This window comes from Drosophila takahashii, chromosome 4 (genome assembly GCF_030179915.1).
Source record: "Drosophila takahashii strain IR98-3 E-12201 chromosome 4, DtakHiC1v2, whole genome shotgun sequence".
Classification (NCBI taxonomy): Eukaryota; Metazoa; Arthropoda; class Insecta; order Diptera; family Drosophilidae; genus Drosophila; species Drosophila takahashii.
This window is the reverse complement of record NC_091682.1, coordinates 3,106,009-3,130,881: the sequence shown is the minus strand read 5'-3', so window position 1 is coordinate 3,130,881 and position 24,873 is coordinate 3,106,009. Positions and strand designations below refer to the sequence as shown.

The following is a 24,873-nucleotide window of genomic DNA, read 5'->3' as shown; positions in this document are numbered from 1 at the left end:
GATGCCAATAAAAAAAAAACCACTCAATATTTTGTAACCAAACCACATACATTTTAAAGAAGAAAGAACAAGGAACACTATGAAATTAACTGCATTAAAATATTACTTCACGTTTCGTTATAATCGAAAGTTAAGCAGGAAGTCAAAAAAGTCACTTCTATTGGTGTCGCGTGCGAAAGTGTTGTTTTTATACCCTTGCAGAGGGTATTATAATTTTAGTCAGATGTTTGCAACGCAGTGAAGGAGACGTTTTCTACCACATCTATAGCCGAGTCCATCTAGCCATGTCCGTCTGTCTGTTCGTTTCTATACGAACTAGTCCCTCAGTTTTAAAGCTATCGCGATGAAACTTTCCCAAAAGTCTTCTTTCTATTGCAGGTAGTACATATGACGGAACGACCCGAATCGGACCACTATATCTTATGGCTCCCATAGGAATAATCAAAAAAATAATAGAACAACTATTGTAACTTTGTAGAAAGTAGGCGTTTTGATTTTTGACAATGTAAAAACAACATTTTAAGTAGGCAAACCTGCAAGGGTATATAAACTTCGGCTGGCCGAAGTTTTTATATATCTTAAAAACGAAAAATGGTCCAAAGTCAGCCCTAGCACATATTTTAGTGCTAATTAAGACCTTTAATTTGAGCATAGTGCCAAAAGAAAAGAAGTCCTGGAAGATGGTTTTTTACCTGCAAAGCGTACGAACGTCGCGTGAGACAGCAGAGAATTGCCCATATATAGAAATCTAGCCTGACAAAAAAACTCCCACGGAATTTTGTAAGATAATAAGAAAACACTAGTTTACAAAATAATATTCTTGGTGTGCTACCCAGCAATTGATGGCAAATTCTGTTAGTGCTGGACCCCTAGATCACAAAAATAGCACTTATTTTTTTTTCGATGGCACAGTTTTTTTTAAAAGATTTTTTAAAGTTCGAAATGTTAAATTTCGGACTTTTTTCGAATTTCTTCCAGTTTTAGTTTTATTTTAAAGTCAATAGATCAGAGCTTAACTTTGCCATACAGATCAATACGATTGGATGAGTAATGGCAGCGCAGAAGCTCGACAAAGATGAAAAATGTGTTTTTGGTCGTCTGTAAGTCGGCTGTAGATATCGTAAAAACTCGAAATAAATCCGTTGAAAAATCATAATGGGTACAAACTTAAAGTATACATCCTAACGAATAAAACAAGCCGGATATGGTCCAAATCCATGGAAAACTGGATTTATGGTGGATTTTTAAAGTTCGGATTTTTCCACTTTTTTCGGTTGACAGACAAACTTTTGACTGCTGATTTCTGATTGCTGTTAACCTCAGTTTATGGCAAAGTACAAATCAGGTGACTTTTACATGAAGTTCGGTCTGGGATCCCAGGTTATTTTTCACCACACTTTCTTGATCTGCATTTTACTTTTGTCTTTCACATTCGCTTCAATTTTCAAGATACGCCCCCAAATATTTAAAAAAATGCATAAGTTGTAAACGGCCGGTCTGATTGGGAAAATATTGTGCTCCAGTTTATGGCAAAGTACAAATCAGGTGACTTTTACATGAAGTTCGGTCTGGGATCCCAGGTTATTTTTCACCACACTTTCTTGATCTGCATTTTACTTTTGTCTTTCACATTCGCTTCAATTTTCAAGATACGCCCCCAAATATTTAAAAAAATGCATAAGTTGTAAACGGCCGGTCTGATTGGGAAAATATTGTGCTCCTTCGACGCGCTGTTTCTTTTGTTTCGGTAGGACTATTGTAGCAGATTTTCAATTCTGCGGCTATGCAGTAGTCTCTTAGTTCGTCACTACGTAGACTGCCATACACAGTGATTTAAGCACCCTAAAAATACTGAAATCTAGTAGACGCTGACCTTATTTAAACGTGCTAAGCCCCAAAACAATTGCTCAGAGCGGCTATAGAAAGTAGGGCGGCCCAATCGAGTTACTGTTGCTCCTGATGTTAGTCCTTTGGATTTATAGTTCGCCTGTATTCACGAAGGTTTTTAAAGTTCGGTCAAGCTAAAGCACCAGAATTTGAATACGGACCTTTGTATATTTCCTAATTTTAATCTACTTAACAGATAAAATATCAATCATCATCAACAATAGCAACGGAAATAAAAATAAAGAAAACAATAGACAAATATTATATATTACTTACCACCTTGAATTTTTGACATCGCTGAATTTTTGTCTTGTGTTATTGGTGGAGTTGGCTTATGAGACTGACCAGTCGCCCTGTACATTGCCATGACCCACAGACTGCATTCGTTCTCATCATCGCAAGCAAAAGAAATACTATCACCCTCGCGAACAGCGTTGAAGAAAAAGCGTCCACCATTTAGGTCGATGCCAAACATTAGGTTTGCTAATTAAAAATCACAATTAAAAAAAAACTTTTTATTACACAGGTAAACAGAAAAAAATGTCCACGAACCATTTCTAGTTAGTTTTCCATGATAATTAAATGCTCCTGAGTAAAAGTGTCATACAAACTTATGTCCCATCACCTACCGGTTCCGCGGTATAGCTAAGAATACAAAAAACCGATGTTTGCCGACATTTCGACTTATGTGGCCAATATAATTGGACTTACCTTAATTATTTTCACTGAACTCTGCTCTCAATACATCACGGCATTCCTAAAAAATAGTTCCCATTGTCAACCATTGCCCACATCTTTGGAATGCGACGCCAAAGTTCAAAATCCCAAAATGTTCACGATTTCACTAATGAATAACCAATTCTAAAATTTAAATCTTAAATAGAAGTAATTTTTTTCATAAATGAAATTTACTGTCCACTGTATTCCTTAATTTCGGTATAAAGCGTTTTTATTAGGTTATTAGGAATGCCGGTATGTATTGAGAACAGATTTATCGCGGAATCTGTAGGTGATAAAACATAAGTTTTATGTTTTTTTTTTTTCACTCAGCGGCACCCAATTCTTATGGAAAACTGAAATTGCTTCGTGGAAATTTCATAAAGTTCAGTTTTGTGTTTATGTGTTATTAACAATAGGATAAATATACCACTGGCGGCTTCGATGTAATCTACTGTATATCCATCAAGCTGCATCATCTCAGACGGCTCCGATTTTTTTTCCTTATAACTACACATCGCAAAGGTATATTGGGATACTTGAACTAAGACAAAATAACGCCTTTTCCATTTTTTCCACACTGATTTCCCGATCGCATATAGGTGCCTAAAGAAGTATAATTAAAACTTTTGTAAAACAAAATTGACAGGAATACAAATGCATTGTACGTACCCACAATGTTTCATATTTAAAGGCTTATCAAGTCGGCAAGCTATCTTAATACGTATATCTTGGTCTGGAAGGTTTTTCGGAATAACCATTCTATGCCACTCAGGTGACTAAAACAAAGTCAAATATTTTATATGAAATTATACATATTTAAGTAAGGCTTACTTTGGAAGAAAGAGGAGTAGGTTTTAGGGTTACTTTTCCTAGTTCTTTATCCTCCAATGCCAGCATTCCGGGGTTCTCTGTGTACAGTTTGACCTTGACAACTGGCAGTGGATGTGTGGTTGTAAAATCGCCTTGTGTATCCCACCTATTAGAAGAAGTATGTAAGATTAAGCCTTTTTGCGATAGACTCTCACATTGGTTTTGATGCCTCCGCTTGATCCGTTTGAAGCTTCTCTCCATTTTCAACTTCCATTGTGCAGTAAACAATACGATTGGGAGCTAATGATTTAAGTCCTTTAACCTCCATAACAATTACTTCCAATTGAAAGGTAAGTACAACATCTAATTTTGTCAATTGCGTAGAACCATCCTCTGAGTCACCCTCCAGCTTAGACAAGGATCCGTGGGATCGCAGAATTAATTTCCTTTTTTTGGAAACCATACAAAACAGAAAAATTATTGTACCAAATTACAAATTTATTTAAATATTATTTAAAACGTGGAACATTTTTAAAATGCTAACAGTTATATTCATACAAATTGTTTATTAAATAATACCGTTCGGATTTAAAAAAAAGATACGACTCATATAGAATTTAGACGAACAGAACTACCAACCTTGTGGATACAAAAAAAATAAACAAACAAAATTTTATTTGTGGAAAACGTAGTTTGTCATGAGCCATATGCGATTGAATGCTCCAAGATATTGTACATACCCAGTAATGGTTATAATTTGTAAAATACAATTCACAATTTAACAATTATTTTTTGATTTTAATTGCAGACATAATTAAATTAAATATCTGTTAATTCCGATAATTAACAGTTATTTTCTGATTTGTATTACATACATCATTAAATATCTGCTTTACCAAATTAAATGATATATAAAAATCAAAAATAAAAGTTTATGCTGCTTTCATCATTTCTTCGCCTGTGATTTGTAAACCCTTTCAGAGGCTACAATGATTTCAGTCAGGAGTTTGCAACGCAGTAAAGGAGACTTTTCCGACCGAATAAATTCCGTCAGTATATACGTCGGAATTACCCGGATCGGACAACTACGTCGTATAGCTTCCATAAAAAATATGGAACAAATTATAGCTTGGTTTTATAAATATTACTTAACTTCGATCGAAATTAACGGGAAATTAATTTAAACAAAAAAAAAACGCTATAGTCGAGTGGCTCGACTATTAGATACCCGTTACCCAGCTAACCATCTTAAAAACTAGAATGCTTATTCCAAAAGACACCAGGGCCCCCTGGCTGAACAAATACCTTTAAGTTTAATTTTATATTCTAGCTTCAAGAATGTGAAACTGTTTTTTGCAGAGTAATCCTGATTAAGGATACATATATATATTTTAAAATAGTACGAAACTACTATAAATCAAAATTTAAAAATTTTGTAATGCTTCTGAAAGTTTTTTATTAATTTACAGGAACAATCTGAAGCTAACTTCCTTTCTTGTTTTCAGGGATCGCAAATAAGTGTTAACTTATTCAAAAAATTGACAATCAAGTCTTTTTTTTTTAATTTGTATTATATATGTTGACAAATAACTCTTACGGTTCAATTTATATTATAAAAATCAACAAATAAGAGTTATTTGTCATTTTTTATAATAAAAATCGAAAATAAAGATTGAATTGAAATTTTGTAATACTTCTGAAAGTTTTTTTTTAATTTACAGGAACAATCTGAAGCTAACTTCCTTTCTTGTTTTCAGGGATCGCAAATAAGAGTTAACTTATTCAAAAAATTGACAAATAAGTCTAATTTTTCAATTTTTATTATATATGTTGACAAATAACTCTTACGGTTCAATTTTTATTATAAAAATCAACAAATAAGAGTTACACCAGTTTACAAAAAAAAATCGATGAAATATACCATGAATGAAACCTTTGTTTTCCGGTAAGGTACGTCTTCCTGATTAAGAAAATTACACTAAAAATTTTTTTTATGGATAACATTTTTTTTAAAGTGTAAAAAACGTTTTTGACACTTTTTTAATTTCTAACTTGAGTTGTGGTTAACCGATTTCAGCCAAAAATGACTCATTTTACAGGTAATAGAATGGCCCTCCAACTTTCTTATACACTGCATTGAGTTCCATTCATTAGCTTAGAAGCTACATTTCGTCAAAGTTGAAAAAGTTAGAAAAAATGCAAAGATGCTGACATAAATGGCTTCGTTAAAAATACACGCCTAAAAACCGAAATTAGTTTTATAACTTTTACTGGTAGAAGGTGCTTTGACAAAAAAAACAAGCTATTGATCATTACAATCCACCAACAAATTAATTTGATATGCATTTTTGAAGCTTGCGACAACGGTGTTTTTTTGGCCGTTTACAGCTGTTAACTGACACAACAGGGCTCTAACAGGGCTGTAATACCCGTTTTTCCCAACGTAAAAAATCGATATAAAATCGAACTATTGATTGATTTTTTTGTTGATGGTCTTGTTAGTTGGCCTAAAGATGTATCTTTAAGTATAAGTCATAAAACTAATTTCGGTTTTTAGGCGTGTATTTTTAACGAAGCCATTTATGCCAGAATCTTTGCATTTTTTCTAACTTTTTCAACTTTGACGAAATGTAGCTTCTAAACTAATGAATGGAACTCAATGCAGTGTATAAGAAAGTTAGAGGGCATTCTATTACCTGTAAAATGAGTCATTTTTGAAATCGGTTAACCACAACTCAAGTTAGAAATTAATAAAGTGTCAAAAACGTTTTTTACACTTTAAAAAAAATTTTATCCTTAAAAAAAATTTTAAGTGCCATTTTCTTAATCAGGAAGACGTACCTTATCGGAAAACAAAGGTTTCATTCATGGCATATTTCATCGATTTTTTTTGTAAACTGGTGTTATTTGTCAATTTTTATAATAAAAATCGAAAATAAAGATTGAATTGAAATAACTCTTGAACGGTGGGGTATATATAGTCTACGCTTTAATACCTTTCTGTTGATATGGCGTATGTCGCCAAAATATTTTTCATAATAATAACATTTTTGCATCATAAAAAATATTTTGGGGACATGTTACATATCAACAGAAAGGTATTAAAGCGTAGATTATATATATATAAATTTTAAGCCAATGCACCCCACAGTTCAAGAGTTATTTAAATTCAATCTTTATTTTCAATTTTTTTTATAAAAGTTTACAAATAACTGTTATTTGTTAATCTCAGATCTATCCTGGCTAGATCAACTCGGTTGATATTTAATTTGAGGAGCATACATATAAGAAACTGCAATGGAAACCTCTTCTAACCAAACTAAATTTTAAACGAATTTGAAAGAAAATTTTCTGACATATGTGTTAGATACTCAATAAGCAACAGTAAAAATTGTTTTCTATAAATGCTATTATGTTAGAAAATTATTATATAAAATTGATATTGAACTAACGAAGACAGCGCATTGCCTTGAAGTGTGGCTTGGAGTATGTCAATTTGTTCGTGTGCAAGGAAAAGAAAATTTTTTTTTAGACAAACAATTTTAAGTTTAAATCAAAGCATGCAAATAACTGTAAACCGTTTTTTTCCTTACGCTCTACTCCCGAGAACAACCGAAAAATAGCATGCCCCTCGTTCTCTCTCTGCGCAGCACACTTCGTTTCCTTTCGTTTTGGTTTTCGGCTGAGCCTTTTACGTTGAGCTGTTCGTGAGACGCTCTGTTACGAACCTCGTTCAATGAGAGATACGAATGTCGCTCGCACAGGGAGACTTATTAAAAGACCGATTGACTGAAAAAGTCATCGCAAAGTCTTTTCACTAATACAACTATACAATGTATTCCCTTTGAAAGTACGTGCGAGTGAAAGGGAGAGCAATATCGCCCAAGCACGTTAACGTTAACACATGCGCAAAAGACTTTTTGAAACGTCGTTCAGGAGCAATCGGTCTGTAAGCGAGCCGAGCAAAAGAAAGCCGAAAAAACTGCTCGTCGGCTGAGTGCGAGCAAAATTTCAGTACGAACAATTCAATCGGTTGCTCTCTGATTGTTTGCTCAAAGTCTCAGAGAAAAACAGTTATTTGGGGACCGGACGAATCGGTCAACAGTTATTTGCGAGCTATGCTTTAAATATGTAAACAAATAATGTATACTAAAATATGAATTCTGACTATATTATTTTGTGCGTGTCCTTGGAATGTCGTGGTATTCCGCTGGTAAATGGCATTTGGATTTCTCTCAAAATTTAACAGGTCAGATGGAGAGACAAATATACATATATACAGCTAGTTTTACTACTCTGCTGATAAATTGTTTCACTCCACTAATATTAAGTGTAAATATAAGGTTGTCAAAAAAGTCCTGCGGTATTTTTATTATATTTTTTTTTCTTTTTTACATCGAGTTTTTAAGTGACTCAAAGCTTTTTCAAATGGTTTATAACGGCTTGATGACTTAAGCCAAGCTCTTGACCGATGCTACGGCTACTACTATGCCGGTTTTATTGCAATTTTCTACGACAGGCCCTCCTTCTTTGACCACCTCTGCGCGGTGGAAATGGAAACTGTATCGTGTCCATAAACTGCAAATTTTATTGGCGGCTTGAGATGCATTTTTGCCTTTATCGTAGTAGTACTGTAAAATATGCCCTATTTTCTCTTTATTTTGCTCCATGATTGCGACGCTAAAACTCACGAACGACTTAAAAGAAAAGACAATCAATCAAACGCGTGTTAGCGCGTGAAATAAGCTTTCCAAAAAGGTATATTATGACCAGATGCGACGAATAAAACAAGAACTACGCGCTTTCAGCGCCAACTAGCGAAAATACCGCAAGACTTTTTCGACAACCTAATATTTATAAGCACCCACAACCGAGTCGATAAAACCCTTTTTCTTTCGTTTTATATCCGCATTTACACAGATAACAGGAATATTTAAACTTTTTGACTTTTAAAAGTAATACTTAATTTATGGTAACTTACAAAAATGACGGTGTACTGTAAGTCAATACAAGAAGCACGAGTGAAAAGAATAAGATTATTTAAATATTTAATATTTATGAAATTAAATTAATTAACCTGTGATTATAACGTTTAAGTTTTTGAAGTCCATATTTACTATCCATATTTCCTTTTGATACTGGAAGAGATTCAAGATTTGCCATCAGAAGATTTATTGACGACTTTAGTTCCTCAACGTAAAGAGACTCCATTTCCTTGAGTACAAATTTTGGCATAAGCTTTCGATTCTTTTCCATTTCTCCTACGCGTTGCATTCTTCCGTCTAATTCCCGTCTTATAGCCGCTGCTTGCTCATCGGCAGAATCTAACTACAAAATTAATATTTATTACTTGCATGTGAAGATTATCTTAAAATCATGAATTTACCATTAAGGCGTTATATAAAATTTGATGCTCAAATTTTTTTACTAACAATATTTGCTGAAACATGTCATACAATTGCTCTTTGGAAAGAATTAGTTCGCTATTTAGTGATTGCTGCATCCGAGAAGGTCTCTTCGAATCCTCTTCTCCAGTTCCTTTTAATATTATGTCGAATTTTGCCATCCAAGAAGTCAATACGGTTTCCTTACTAAGACCATCGATCTCAGGTAAAGACCTAAAATAAAACGGTAATGTGTAAATAAGCATAGATACCACTCTAATAGACTTTATACTTTTATATTACCTGACTCGTTTTTCTATGTTGTTGCGAAAAACTTCGCGAAAATCATGTTGCGATGATGCTCCAGATTGCACCATCTTTAAAACTCGTTCCGATTTTAGAAACACGTCATGATAACTCTGTACAGCGTTTTGAAATGCTTCATCTGCCATTATTTGGGTTTCACCTTTAAGAAACGCCTAAAATATAAACATTTTAAATCAGAGGGGTTCCCAAAATGTTAACTGCTTAAATTACTTCTAAAATTTTCAAAATTATATGAGTGGAGAAGAGATCTTTAAGTTGGGACGGTCTGTAAGTTGGGACAGTCGACTTCCCAAAACATTTTTACTAAAAAATATTTGTTTATTTTTATACCCTTGTCGAGGGCATTATAATTTCAGTCAGATGTTTGCAACGCAGTGAAGGAGTCGTTTTCGACAGTGTTCACGCCAAAAGGGCGTCTAATTTCGAGAGGCAGTGTCGAGCGGCAGTTTTCTCCAGATGTCCACATCTCGCTCGCTCGCACTGCCCTTCGCTCTCCCTCTCCAACTCTCCCGCAACTCTACGCTCCGCTCTGGAGCCGCTAAGTCAAGCTTCATGTAATTAGTTCCAATTTACAAGTGTCCAAATAAACAGCCGCACGTCGCGCAAAACCCCGAAGTTTTCTACCCGTGTTTTTCGTTACAATTTCTGTGCGGAAATTCATCCGCTTTTCCTGGGACTTATCATCGCTTCGACAATCAAGCCACCCCCGACCCAACAGACAGCATAAAGTGTATATATTCTTGATCAGCACCAATAGCCGAATCCATCTAGACATGTCCGTCCGTTTCTATGCGAACTAGTCTCTCAGTTTTAAAGCTATCGCGATGAAACTTTCCCAAAAGTCTTATTTCTTCTGCAGATAGTACCCTATAAAGTAGATATATTCTTGATTAGGATTTCTAGCCGAGTCAATCTAGCCATATCCTTCTGTCTGTATGTCTGGGTGAACGCTGAGACCTCGGAAACTACAAAAGCTAGAAGGTGAACACATATTCTTGGGCTTTCTACGCAGCGCAAGTTTAGTTCAGCCGAGCCCCACGCCCCCTCTAACGCCCACTAAAGATTTTAAAATGTGCCTGGCGCCCACACCTTCTCTTTTTTTTTGGCTTAAATGTGTTTTTTACAGAATTAAAATTTTTGAAACATTAATGGAAACGAAATAAGAATGGATCTTCATTTTGATCCATGTTACATACTGCAAATGTTAAGTTAACAGTCTAATGTTAAAATAACAGCTGTTAAAGTCGCCACTGCAAGCGTGAAATGTGTTTAAATTTGGTTTCATTTTGCAGTGCACATATAAATTAATATCTCATTATCTCTTCATTAAAATGTCCTTCCTATGTGTTAAAACTACTTTGTTGCTTATTTCGGGAGTGATTTGAAGCAATTGCTTCATATACCAAGTAGTCTCTCTTAATAGGTTTGGAAAAAGAAAGTTTAACTTTGAATAAAGATTACAAAAAATGTTGACATTTGGTGAGCCAGTGGGTTGACTCATGTTAAAGAGGGGTCAATTCGGGACATCCAGAGTTAATCTGCTCTTCTTGGGACTTTTTGAGAAATTCAATTTTCACGGCACTACCAAAAATGCTTAAATTAACACTTGGAAGATTTTGACCACATGGCTACATGTTTTTTTAGAGGTATAGAACTTTAAGTTGCAATAAAACAACGATGGATTATTCGATTGACATGCATTTTTTTTATTCGAAAGATAATCTTGTGGCATTACATTTTATATATGACTAGCAATACCCGAAGCGACGTTGTCCGCTACTATTAGCAAATTCAAATTAATATCAGAGTAAAATCCCGCGTAACCTTAGCTAAACGGTAAACCCACCTAGAACGCACTAATATTCAAATCCTTCTAACCTGAAAAAAAATTTTCCCTACTATACTTACTTTAACTTCACTTTTTCTTAGTAAAACTTGTTTGTCACCTTGACCTTATCCTGACTAAAGTCCAAACGAACCTTATCTTTCTCACCTTCACCTTTCCCTTACAGTTCTTTTACCCTAATCTATCTAATACCTCCTTAATCGCAACTTAACCCCTAATCTCACTTTATTAACTCCACCGTTCTGGTAGCCTAATTTTATAGATTTGGTTAGCTAAACGAATGCAGAGAAAAACTCTTACTCTTTTTTAGCGTTTATTTTGAACAGATCTAACCCCCAAAAACCTTCAAAACATTAAAAAGAATATATAAGAAATAACACACAATAACCTATGAAAGGCTACGGCCAAAATGCTTTAAGCGAAAAACGGATCTGTAGGTAAACAAAAAAAGAAGTGCCCCAATGTCGGATCAACAGCTGGAGTTAAATATTTCCGATAATAAGGAAAATTAAAAAAAGCACGTAAAGCTCCAACTCTTTTGGGTGAAAAGAGTGGGTGTAATTCTGGAGGCGAAATTTCTTAACAATTTTCCTCGTGCGCCCCTCGTCTTCAACACAATTAAAAAACAGTTTTTTTTTAAATTTTTTTTAAATATTTGATTTAGAATTGCATACATTAGGTGATCCGTTATTTTATTCTAATTTAATCATTACATACTTATGTACATGCCAATTTATCAATGTGTAAGTGTCATTGCGTTTCTCACATGCAAATGTGACGACTGAAAGTTTTTCCCGGCTCTCCCCTTGAAAACCAATCCAAAATTTTTTTAAAATCAAAACAAAAATTCCTTGTCCATTTTATGGGTTGGCTACACACTTTGACTTAGAATTGCATCTATTAGACAATCCGTTCTGGTATCCAAATAGTAAAAATGTTATCAGGTGTTTCTAAAGCATAAAAAAAAAACATTAGCCGCCTCTCTTTCGCTTCAAATGACTCTCTCTCTGGTCACTACTCTATCGCTCTGCTTTTGCGTTCGTGAGTGCTGCGAAAAACAAAAACAACGTGCTGCCAAAGAGCCCCCCCCCCCCCAACCCCCGCAAACAAAAATATTCATATAAAATCAACCGTGGGTCCAAAAACGGATGCGATCGCATAATCGGTGCGGAAAAATTAATTAAGTGCCCCAACCGGAAGTCGGTGGGGGCTCATCTTCTGGGCTTTCAAAGATTTCCACAAACAAAGCTTAAAAAAAAAATATCAACTTGTTTGGTTGAAAACTGTGGGAATGGTTGATGTTTTAATCAACCAATTTTGCATTTTCGAAAGTCCTGGAAGTCCTTAGGAGCCGAATTTTAAAAAATCCTTTCTTAGTGCACACCTCCTCTAACACACGATTCAGACCCAATTTTTTCCATTTTGGTTTTAATCAACCAATATTGCATTTTCGAGAGTCCTGGGAGCCCTTAGGAGTCGAATTTTAAAAAATCCTTTCTTAGTGCACACCTCTTCTAACACACGATTCAGACCCAATTTTTTCCAAAATTTTAGGTCTTATGGTTTGGGCTGGGGGAACATGACGCAAATCGACATCTACTCCTTTATAGTAATACTCGATTTTTTGGCATATGACCGCCACGGCTGGCTCGGATGTAGTCCAATCTGGACGTCCAATTTTCGATGACTTTTCCCAAGATTTGCGGCCGTATATAGGCAATAACACAGCAAATGTTGTTTTTCAAATGGTCAAGCGTTTGTGGCTTATCCGCATAGATCAATGAATTTACATAGCCCCACAGAAAGTAGTCTAGCGGTGTTAAATCACAAGATCTTGGAGACCAATTTACAGGTCCAAAACGTAAAATTAGGCGGTCACCAAACGTGTCTTTCAATAAATCGAAATAAAATTGCACTATTTGCAAGCGTTGTTCAGCCGTGAGTCTATTCATGATGAATTGCCAAACCAAACTGAGAATAAATCACTGAACAGCTGTTAAATCGGTCGCCATCTTGAACAGTGATGCCAACTTAAAGTTTTATACCTCTAAAAAAACACCCTTTACAAGTACATTTAGAAAACATAAAACGCTGTCCGTGGGTGTGTTTAAAGTCAGTTCCCAGAAATTACACGATTAAGACATGCTTCCCAAATTCAGCTGAGCATGATCAAGACCGTTTTTTTTTAATTTGTCTTATTTTTAGAGCAATTTACCTATAAACACAAAAGATGCCTATTTTTAGAAAAATACTCCTTGCATTTAGGTTAAGTCATCCTAAAATCAGGAAAATCTTTCTTAATTGACGAAAATAAAACATCTATATATGACATATGACATAATTGTCATTGGAATTTTTTACACAAACTTTTGCGAATTTCCTGCTTCTAAATCAAAGGGCGAAAAGTCAGTTTTAAGGGCCACTTAAGGTACAAATTTCTATGAGTGTATTTGCAGTTCAGACATCTTACTTGAAATCGTTGAGTTATAATTTCCAGCTGCTGTTTTGTTATTTTTGTTTGCCGCTTAGTCATGTCCGTAGGCTGTTTAGCATTGAAGGGGTACGAAATGCATCGTGATATAAACACATATAGTTGAATTCGTCGTTTGCGTTCCTCTTCTTCCCGTTCATGTTTGTCCTAAAAAAGCAAAGACGAAAAGATTTTACAAGCGAAGTGAAAAACCTTTATTCAAAGGTTATTACAAACCATAGCTTATGCTAATATGATTTTGCTGTAAAATTTATCCCTAAAAATAACACTGTGCGGCATAATTAGTGTTTTTTAAATTTACTTCGATGGGTGCTATGTTTTTGGATTCGTTACGAATTCCCAAGGATTTTTTTTAAGGCAGAAAAAAATTCCAGAAAATATAGTCAAAAAACTTTAAAACATACAGATGCGGTCAAAATAGTAGTAGTGTTGCCGCCCTGTGTATTTACAAGTTTGTTGTTGTAATTGATCTTTTCCTGGTAATATTGTATTGATTATAATTTAACTATTAGACTAATTGGATAAAAAAAGTTACAACATCAAACTTTTAAACTTTTATGTTTTTTGACTGTTTTCTAAAATTTGTTTCTCCCTTAAAAAAAATCCTAAAATTATTCTAAGTATGGGGTTTGAAAGATAAAAACTGTATCTTTTAAAAAACTTTAACATCGAATCAAACCAAGCACCCGTTTGCCTCTGAAAGCTCTGGAAAGTTGGCCAATTTCAGAATTTTTCGAACTTTGAGGTCCTTTTGCTAAGAATCCTTGCGTCGGGGAACTTTTTGGAAAACGCAGTTTAACTTGGGAATTCGTAACAAATACAAAAATATAGCATCCATCGAGGTACATTTTTGATGCTGCATAGTGTAATTTAGGGCTAGTACTCAACCCAACAAAAAGTCGTCCAAAACAAAAAACTTCATATGAAACATAATTTCATGACGATTTTATACCCTTGCAGAGGGTATAATAATTTCAGTCAGATGTTTGTAACGCAGTGACGGAGACGTTTCCTACCACATAAAGTATATATATTCTTGATCAGCATCAATAGCCGAGTCCATCTAGCCATATCCGTCTGTCAGTCTGTCCGTCTGTCAGCCTGTCCGTCTGTCAGCCTGTCCGTCTGTCAGCCTGTCCGTCTGTCAGCCTGTCCGTCTGTCCGTTTCTATGCAAACTAGTCCCTCAGTTTTAAAACTATCGCGATGAAACTATCCCAAAAGTCTTCTTTCTATTGCAGGTAGTACATATGTCGGAACGAGCCGGATTGGACCACTATATCTTATGGCTCCCATAGGAATAATCAAAAAAATAATAGAAAAAATATTGTAACTTTGTAGAAGTAGGCATACCTGCAAGGGTATATAAACTTTGGCTGGCCGAAGTTAACTTCCTTTCTTGTTTTCATATGAAGTTTTTTGTTTTGGACGACTTTTTGTTGGGCTGAGTTCTAGCCCTAACAAGTTAAAACAAGAAAGGAAGCTACCTTCGGCCAGCCGAAGCTTATATACCCTTGCAGATAAAAGAATGCTCACTCGGTGCAGTTCCAGGGATTCCAGATTCAGCGTTTCTATTTATTGAAATGTTGTTTTTAAGTAGTCAAGAATCAAAACGCCTACTTCCTACAAAGTTACAATGAATTTTCTTATATTTGTTTGAATATGCCTATGCGAGCCTTAAGATATAGTGGTCCGATCCGGCTCGCTCCGACATATATACTACCTGCAATAGAAAGAAGACTTTCGGGAAAGTTTCATCGCGATAGCTTTAAAACTGAGGGACTAGTTCGCATAGAAACGGACAGACGGACATGGCTAGATAGACTCGGCTATTGGTGCTGATCAAGAATATATATACTTTACGTGGTCGGAAACGTCTCCTTCACTGCGTTGCAAACATCTGACTGAAATTATAATACCCTCTACAAGGGTATAATGGAATGGAAGCTAGATTTGGCAAGCCAAAGCTCAATACCGTTGCCGATTTCAGGAATGAAAATGAGATTAATATGGTATAAACAAGAACATTTTTAACAAGAAAGGAAGCTATCTTCGGCCAGCCGAAGCTTATATACCCTTGCAGATAAAGTAATGCTCACTCGGTGCTGTTCCAGGGATTCCAGATTCAGCGTTTCTATTTTTGAATTTTGTTTTTAAAGAGTCAAGAATTAAAACGCCTACTTCCTACAAAGTAACAATGAATTTTCTTATATATCTCTGAATATTCCTATGGGAGCCTTAAGATATAGTGGTCCGATTCGACTCGCTCCGACATATGCACTACCTGCAATAGAAAGAAGACTTTCGGGAAAGTTTCATCGCGATATCTTTAAAACTGAGAGACTAGTTCGCATAGAAACGGACAGACGGACAGACGGACATGGCTAGATCGACTCGTCTAGTGATGCTGATCAAGAATATATATACTTTATGTGGTCGGAAACGTCTCCTTCACTGCGTTGCAAACATCTGACTGAAATTATAATACCCTCTACAAGGGTATAAAAATGAAATATATGCAAATACTATGTAAAACTTAAACTGTTAACCCATTTCCCCCTTTTGTTCCTAAGGAAGCTATAAGATATACCGTCCGATCAGCACGCGAATTTTTACTCTGATCAAGGTACACAAAAAAAAGTATTTCGAAAGCTTAATGTCAAATGCTTATACTGTGGCCGAAATTTTTTAATAATAGCTTACTTTTGAAAGTTTTATCCGATTTATTCGATCGGGGCTGTTTTTAAACTTGATCCTGCGTACACATAATTAATTTTTATACCCTTGCAGAAGTTATTATGTTTTCAGTCAAGAGTTTGCAACTCAGTGAAGGAGACGTTTCCGATCCCATAACTATGTCTTATAGCTCCCATAGGAAGGATCGGAAAAAACAATAGAATAACATTATCATTTTTATACTCTTGCAGAGGGTATTATGATTTCAGTCAGAAGTTTGCAACGCAGTGAAGGAGACGTTTCCGACTAGAGGTGGAGAAACATCGATGGAAAACATCGATGCATCGATGTATTACAATTTTTTAGAAACATCGATGTTTTTTTGTAATATTACCAATTTTAAAGAAAACGCAGAAAATGTTTTTAAATTTAAGTTTACTGTATTGACATGATTTTAGATATTCAACTGGTGGTGTAGGATGGAAGCAGCGGTGGATTAAGCTTTTCATAATACTATCCTATAATACTATAATGTGAATATGGTGATCACTTAAATATTGTTGATCAATTTTCTTTAATTTATTTGCCGAATAAAGTTTTTATTTTGTTTTTAAATGAACTATATAAGTTTTCCAGTTGGGCTAAAATAATAATAATTTTTGTAAAACATCGATGTTCTCATTGCTTGGTCTGCGGAAACTAACATTGAAAACTAAGCATACCTCTATATTTGAATTTTTATTTTAAATTAAAAAAATTCTTTTTTTTTAGCCTATAAGCCGAGAAAAGATTTTATCATAACTTTTTCCCTTGATTTCCGTTACCCTAAGGAAACTACTTAGGAAATATATAAAAACTTGCATAAAAAAAATCCTTTAATTCTTATTGCGTGCGTAAGTTTTCAGCTGCACAGAACAGAAAAAAAGAAATTCATTTTGCGACACAAATCCTTACATTAATATTCTTCATAACATTAGTACTTTGTCCAAAACATATTGTTTAGATATAGAATTTCATACTGGGTTGAGCATGTAATTAAATTCCAAATCGATAAGCGTGTAAAAAATAATTTTGTTTTCTTAAAAAAAAAGTAAAACAAAAAATTTCTAAAAGAGATATCTCGAAAAGATATCTCTCGAACAACCATTAAAATAACTTTGGTTAAGATTTATGAAATTTGAGGGCATATTTTTTATAGGTAACGAAACGGTAAGTAAAAACCAAATACTCTTGGCGAATTAGTTAACGGGGGTTTTTGGAAAGTATCCACAGTAGACAAATTTTAGAAAGGAAACCAATATTTATGCGAACCAATGTTTTGCTTTATGTATTTGACTAATTTAAAAAACGGCATTAAGAACAACAATTCCATATTACTGCATTTTACCATTGATATTTTGCTTCAGTATTTTTGTTTCCATTGATTAGAACTATATTAATAATAAGGAAGGGAGGTGGAAGGGGATGCCGTGAATCAAATTGCTTAAACAATATGAGGCACGTGTAAGAAAGGGTAAGAGAATCAATGGAATATATAACAAATGGAAATGGATATATAACAATTTTTTGATTGCGCATAACTTTTAAATGAATGGTCCGATTTGAAAAATGTCCACTACATTTCAATAGGTATAAATATACACAACAAAATTGCACTTATACTTTTCGGAAATCTTTAAAGATGTGGGCGCAGGACACATTTTAAAATCGTTAGTGGGCGATTGTGAACCTAGAGGGGGCGTAGGTAGCCCAGGAATACGTGTGGGAAATCTCAACCTTCTAACTTTTGTATTTTCCGAGATCTCAGACAGACAGACAGACAGACAGACAGACAGACAGACAGACAGACAGACAAACAGACAGACAGACAAACAGACAGACGGACATGGCTAGATCAACTCGGCTTGTGATCCTGATCAAGAATATACATATATACTTTATGGGGTCAGAAAGCAATTTTAAGGAAAATTTTGACTGTAAGATTAAGATTATGAACATCACATTTTTAAACCATTTTAACAACATTTATAACAGAAAAATGGCTAAAAAAAAAGAATTTAAAAAAAAACGAATTTTGGGGCACTTTGGCGTTGTTTTTATACCCGTTACTCGTAGAGTAAAAGGGTATATTAGATTCGTGCAAAAGTATAGATCAGGTAGAAGGAAGCGTTTCCGACCCTATAAACTATATATATTCTTGATCAGGATCACTAGCCGAGTCGATCTAGCCATGTCCGTCTGTCTGAACGCTGAGATCTCGGAAAAGTATAAAGGCTAGAAGATTGACATTTTGAATGCAGATTCTAGAAGTTCCTACGCAGCGCAAGTTTGTTTCAAAAGGGTGCCACGCCCCCTCTAGCGCCCACAATCGCTTAAATACGATTTTAAAAATTTCAATATTTCGGAAAAGTAAAAACGCAGTTTTATTGTGTTTATGAATGCCTATCGAAATGTAGAAGAAATTTTTTAAATCGGACCATTCGTTAAAAAGTTACGGCGAATCAAAGTTTTCATCTACATCTTCAAAAAATTTCAGGAGATAACAAAAATTACGATTACGGTTATATTTCAATCGAACGTAATATATTTCAATTTTTCTGAGGGATGACCTGAAATTGCCAGTCACATTTCACGACGTCTTTTTGTAAATCGGACTCAGTTCAAGTAAAATAACACAGGAACACAAAACTAAACTGAACTGAACTAAACTGTAAAATTTCCACGAACCATTTCTAGTTTTTTTATGATAATTGGGCGCTCCTGAGTAAAAGTCCCATACAAACTTATGTCCCATGTTGTTCGCCGACATTTCGAATTATGTCGCCTATATAATTGGACTAATCTTTATTATTTTCGCGGAAATCTACTCTCAATACATCACGGCATTCCTAAAAAATAGTCCTCATTGCCAACCATTGTCCATGTCTTTGAAATTCGACTATAGCGTTCTCTCTTGCAGACAGACAGAAAATGTTTCAAATCGGACCATTCGTTTAGACGTTATGCCCGATCAAAGTTTTATATATCCATCTCCGTCGCACTCCCTTTAGCTGAGTAACGTGTATCTGATAGTCGGGGCATTCGACTATAGCGTTCTCTCTTGCTGAATTATAAATTTTTAATTTAAATATATCAAAATCATATTGTTTCTATGTCAGCTGTATGATATGAGCTGACATAGAAACAATCGGAAAATTTCTGGGAATCAGATGTTTTAATATTTGTGAATTTCGAATTTAATTTAATAATAATAATGGGTGGACTATATAATATAGCCATATGAAAATATATAAATGAATGACAAAACAAAATGTAACATTTTGTAATTTTTAAATTGATAGGAATGATCGGCAAGGGTATATAAGCCCCGGCTAGCCGAAGCTAGCTTCCTTTCTTGTTTCTGATTGCACTTACATGCGGATCTCCAGTTTCAGGCTTCTCGCTGGTTAAAGATGGTGATGGTGACAATGGCCGCGGCAATGAGTTGGCCCTCGATGATCCAATACTTTGATTTAAAGTTTCTTGCGAAATACCACTAAATCAGTTATAAAAAATGTTTGTAGGTAAAAATAGTAAAATTTTAAAACTTGATTTTTTACACAAGAAATATATACAAAATATTAATACTAAAATTAAATAAAAATTTCCAAATTCGCATCTTTATTCAATTGAAGTAATCCTATACACAGTTGAAATTATAAAGTTCCTGATAACTTCTTGTTCGAAAAAGTGAAAGACAAGATAAGATTGTCATAAAAGCAACTACATTTTTCTTGTTTTATCTGAAAGGTGAAAATTACCAAAGCTAATATTTTTGTTGCTTGCCTTGAACTAGTCACTAAAAATGGGCGTCCATAGTTAAAGATTCTGGCTTTTTAAAAATTTTAAAGACAATTTGCTATGGCACATATTTGAATAAAAATACATGGTCTTTATGTTTGCTATGGCACATATTTGAATAAAAATACATGGTCTTTATGTTGACTTTATTATTTCATTTACAAAAAAAAAGATTTTTTTAATCCTGGTTCGAACCTGAACCCTACTCCGGCTCATCTATGAACAGGTTCGCAAAACGATTAGGTTTGAACCCCGAACTTATAACCCATGCCAAAATAAAAGGTTTGAACCCCGAACGTAGCCTATGTCAAAATAATATGGGTTCACAACCCTGTTCTTTGTAATGCAGAAAAATATGCGACAAGTTTAAAACGATCGGTATATATTCAAAACGTAGCTTCGAGAAAAACGCACTTACACATGTAACATGTAAAACATTTGTCATTTGTCGATTCATAAATTATGTTGCCGAAAAGGTAACGACCTAAAAGGCACATTGCGCATAAGATTTCAAAGCGGGCTGTGGCGCATTGCGTAAGTTGGTGGCCTGAAATTGGTGCGATCGAGGCTCGAGTCCACTCTGAGGCAAAAGAGCTTTTTATAGCCGTTTTTTTTTTTTAATTTTTTAGCTATATTTTTTTTGTTTGATTTTTAAATTTGTTTTGTAGTTTTTTTTGTTTGTTTTTAATTTTTTTTTTTAATTTTTGTTTGTTTTTTAAATTTATTTGCAGTTTTTTTGTTTGTTTATAAATGTTGTTTTAAACGCTTATGGTACTTTATCATGATCAGCAAAACAAATTGGAACAAAACTGGTAAATAAAAAAAAAGTTTTAAAAGCAGAAGCATTTTGAGAAAATCTTTCTTTAATTCATTACTTTTGAATTAAAAGTTAATGAAATATGCACCCGAGTTTACTTTTATAATTTTATTTAACAAAATTTGTATTAAAGTATACAATTTATATTCAATTCAGGGACCCAAAATAATAATAATTGTATTTTTTTAAACGATAAAGCAACAACACTATCCCTAGAAACAAATAATTTACACCAAAATAAATTATTCTATTAATGGTCTTCACCTTTCCTTTACTTTTATATATTTATATTAAATGAACAATGTTAAAAAAAATTTAAAAAAAAATCTGCGTTCAGTCGGAGTTGAACTCGGTCCGACACAATCCGCAGTCGAATGACTATATTCCTAGCCCACAGGACCTTATTACGAAGCGCCAGTCAGATGCGAGTTTGAGCCTATTTCGCAGCAGACCAAACGAAATTGTACACTAACACAACCAAAGAATCTAACACGGACAACGCACACTAAGAAGATTGTAAATCCACTTTCTGAATCCACACCAAAAATTTTGCCGGACATTCAGTTGTATGGGCGTTACACATCTTAGTGTTTATATTATCTTTGCATAGAGCGTGTTCACGCCAAAAGGGCGTGTAATTTCTGGAGGCAGTGTCGAGCGGCAGTTTTCTCCAGATGTCCACATCTCGCTCGTACTGCCCTTCACTCTCCCCCTCCAACTCTCCCCAAAGTCTCCGCTCCGCTCAGGAGCCTCTAAGCTAAGATTATTGTACTTAGTTCTATTTTTAAGTGTCCAATAAACACACGCACGTCGCATAATACCCGAGAAGTTCTACCCGTGTTTTCGATAATATTTCTACGCGGATTTCCACCGCCTTTTTCCCTGGGACTCATCGCCTGCTACAATCAAGCCACCCCCGCCCCAACAGAGCGTTTTGCGGTGTTCACTGTATCTCCGCTAAAAATTATCGGATTTTTTATTCTGCTTTTAAATTTTGTTTAACAATAGAAAAAAACAGCCACTGGAAGGGTTTATTTTTTTTTTTACATTAAATATTTTATTTAACCGTTCAAAATTAAACATTATTTTTTTTGTAGGAAAATTTTGTTAGTAACAATTTTAACAATCTTCTAAAGTTTTTGTCCGATTGACCTAAAACTTTTTTTTGTATAGTCTTAAGATGTTAGTCTACAAAAAAAAAAGATTTTTTTTTCGCAAGACCCTACTCTTCCCTTAATAATAACAAGAAAAAAATTAGTAGGGACCGATTCATATACCTAAGGTCTCTTTCGACAGCACTACATTTTTATACCCTTGCAAAGGGTATTATGATTTCAGTCAGAAGATTGCAACGCAGTGAAGGAGACGTTGCCGACCCCACTATTTTACAGCCAAAATGCTTTCCAGCAATTGATGGCAAATTCTGTTAGTGTTGAAGCTTTAGATCACGAAAATACCACTACCTTTTTTTCGATGGCACAGTTTTTTTTAAAGATATTTTAAAGTTCGAAATGTTAAATTTCTGATTTTTTTCGACTTCTCATATCTCGGCTCATTTCCACCAAATTGGGCCAGTTTTTTAAAGTCAATAGATCAGAGTTTAAGTTTGCTATACAGATTAATATGATTGGATAAGTAATGACAGCGCAGCAGCACAACAAAGATGAAAAATGTGTTTTTTTGTCGACTTTAAGTCGGCTGTATAAATCGTAAAAACTCGAAACAAATCCGCTGAAAAATCAAAATTGGTACCAACTTAAAGTTTACATCCTCATGCTCATCTACATGCTCAGTAGATGCCTGGTATGTTCAAAATCGATGGAAAATTGGATTTATGTTGGAAATTAAAAATTTGGATTTTTCAACTTTTTTCGGTCGACAGAGTCAAAACTTAAGTTTTATCTCAGGCGGCGACGTGTAAAAAATGATTGGTGATGGCAGCACACCAAGCCTTTAAGAAAATCAATTGGCTTGGGAGAGAGAGCGGTGAAAGTGAAAAAGTGAAAATTTCGAATTTTGATGCTGTTGGAGCCGGTGGGGATACAAGCCCTCTCACAATGTTTTATTTGTGTTTCTATTGAAAATACCCGTTTAGAAAGTGTATGTAATGACGAATGTAATAATTTTTCGTCACAAATATTGATATCAGAACATTTGTATGTTGAAGGTGCGATCGTCACTAGTTATACCCTTGTAGAGGGTATTATAATTTCCGTCAGATGTTTGCAACGCAGTGAAGGAGACGTTTCCGACCACATAAAGTATATATGGGCACTTCCAAAAAAAAGTCCACCAAGCCAAAAACCTTGAAACTTGAATAAAACATATTTCCACATGATTTTGCCCCGATATTAGTTTCTAATTAGTTGGATACTGAGCTTAACTACAAATTTGGAGTATAGTTTGATTATTTTTATGACAAACCCCACCAATATACGCAAAAATCCGTTTTTGGCAATTTTTTTGTTATTTTTTGGACCTGTCTTCTGTTGTAAATTTATCCTATAGGAATGCTAATATGTGACATTTTTCTGTACTGAATGCTTCATCCACATACTAAACTATTAAGTTAAAAGCAAAACATCCAGCAATTGAGAGATAGAGGTAAAGAAATCCGCTTTACAAAACAGTCGGAAAAAATGTCCCGAGCGACATGTCCCGAGCGAATGTGGTTGAAACTGCATAAAAAAAAAACGGCAAAGAATTTTTGAGTAAAACCAAAAGCATTTCATAGCGACATGTTTGAACAACATTCTAAAAAAAATCGCATTCAAATATTCCATCAGAATTTGCTAATTTCTGGTGTTGTATGAACTTCCCCGAAATCCACTTCTATTTTTGTCCCGAGCGAATACGGCAGTTTTTTACCGATATCTTAAAAACTAAAAGTGGTACAAAATCAAGATTTTTACCAAAAATAGAGCTTGGGAAGAGTGAAAAGAAAAGCCCATAATTAAAATTAAAATCCATTGTTTTACAATTTTTTTTCAACTTTAAAGGTGTGCAAATGTCCCGAGCGACATTTTGGAAGTGCCCATATATTCTTGATCAGCACCAATAGCCGAGTATATCTAGCCATGTCCGTCTGTCCGTTTCTATGCAAACTAGTCTCTCAGTTTTAAAGCTATCGCGATGAAACTTTCCCGAAAGTCTTCTTTCTATTGCAGGTAGTACATATGTCGGAGCGAGTCGGATCGGACCACTATATCTTAAGGCTCCCATAGGAAATAAGAAAATTCATTGTAACTTTGTATGAAGTAGGCGTTTTGATTCTTGACTACTTAAAAACAAAATTTAAATAGAAACGCTGATGGCGGTCGGCCATGGTTCTCATGTAATTGAATTTCAAAGTTCCCGTTTTTGCTATAAAAAACAAGGGTGCTCTTCTCATATTTTTAATCAAAGTAATTAAGTTTTAATAGGTTCCTATAAAATCAATTAAATGTTTAAATGAGTTCCAATAAAAAAAATCTAGATTTTTTTTTAAATTTTGTTATTTAAATAGTTTTAATGAACATTTTTCCGCACCACCATTTAGGTAAAGGTACAGGTTATTTTTTTAATAACCTATTATGGGCTAGAAACCTCTTTGCTGAAGTATTCCCTAATAGGAAGTATTTGAAAATTGTGCATTTAAAATGTGGCGCCGTAGGCCGAACAAATTTAGGAAAAATCGCGCAAATTTTTCTTACATTTTTTCCGCTTGCGGCGCAGTCTTTCTTATTCAGTATTAAACAAGTAGTTTTTGCTGAAAAAGGCAATCCGTTGTGTCGCTGAGAAAAAGAAATTCAATCTTGATGTTTGGTTTTGGGTGGATAAGACTTAAATATATAATCCTCCTTGGACCGCGATTTCTTCTGATTATCATAATAAAAATATACATGTGGTCGTCCATGGTTATGAGAGTTCTTAAGAAATCGCTGTCCATCTAGGACAGCGGTCGGCAGCGCCCTATTAAGTGAGCATAGGGTTTTGTTCTGCCGCCGAGCTGCTCGCACATGTATAACGTAGAACAGCGGTCTGCACACACACATCGATGAGCTGCCCAGTGCAAATTACTCACACAAATATAAAACA

At 34.6% G+C, this 24,873-nt stretch overlaps 1 protein-coding gene across 9 annotated transcripts in view; it reads right to left on the bottom strand.

Annotated features, from left to right (window-relative positions):
* Window positions 1-24,873, bottom strand: part of Cadps (calcium-dependent secretion activator 1) — a 126,112-nt gene that overhangs the window by 75,047 nt on the left and 26,192 nt on the right. For 8 of the 9 annotated variants that reach the window (XR_011419543.1, XM_070218030.1, XM_070218032.1 and 5 more), the window contains 11 exons: window positions 19,554-19,674; window positions 13,445-13,612; window positions 9,105-9,280; window positions 8,804-9,035; window positions 8,495-8,745; window positions 8,399-8,413; window positions 3,633-3,863; window positions 3,439-3,583; window positions 3,277-3,383; window positions 3,035-3,210; window positions 2,164-2,370 (listed from right to left, as the gene is read on the bottom strand). Coding sequence is in view for 8 of the 9 variants with exons in the window: in XM_070218030.1 (XP_070074131.1) it covers window positions 2,164-2,370; window positions 3,035-3,210; window positions 3,277-3,383; window positions 3,439-3,583; window positions 3,633-3,863; window positions 8,399-8,413; window positions 8,495-8,745; window positions 8,804-9,035; window positions 9,105-9,280; window positions 13,445-13,612; window positions 19,554-19,674 (1,829 nt within the window). In the remaining variant the exon portion in view is untranslated. The remainder of the gene's footprint in view (window positions 1-2,163; window positions 2,371-3,034; window positions 3,211-3,276; window positions 3,384-3,438; window positions 3,584-3,632; window positions 3,864-8,398; window positions 8,414-8,494; window positions 8,746-8,803; window positions 9,036-9,104; window positions 9,281-13,444; window positions 13,613-19,553; window positions 19,675-24,873) is intronic. The other variant, XM_070218031.1, reaches the window with a different exon arrangement.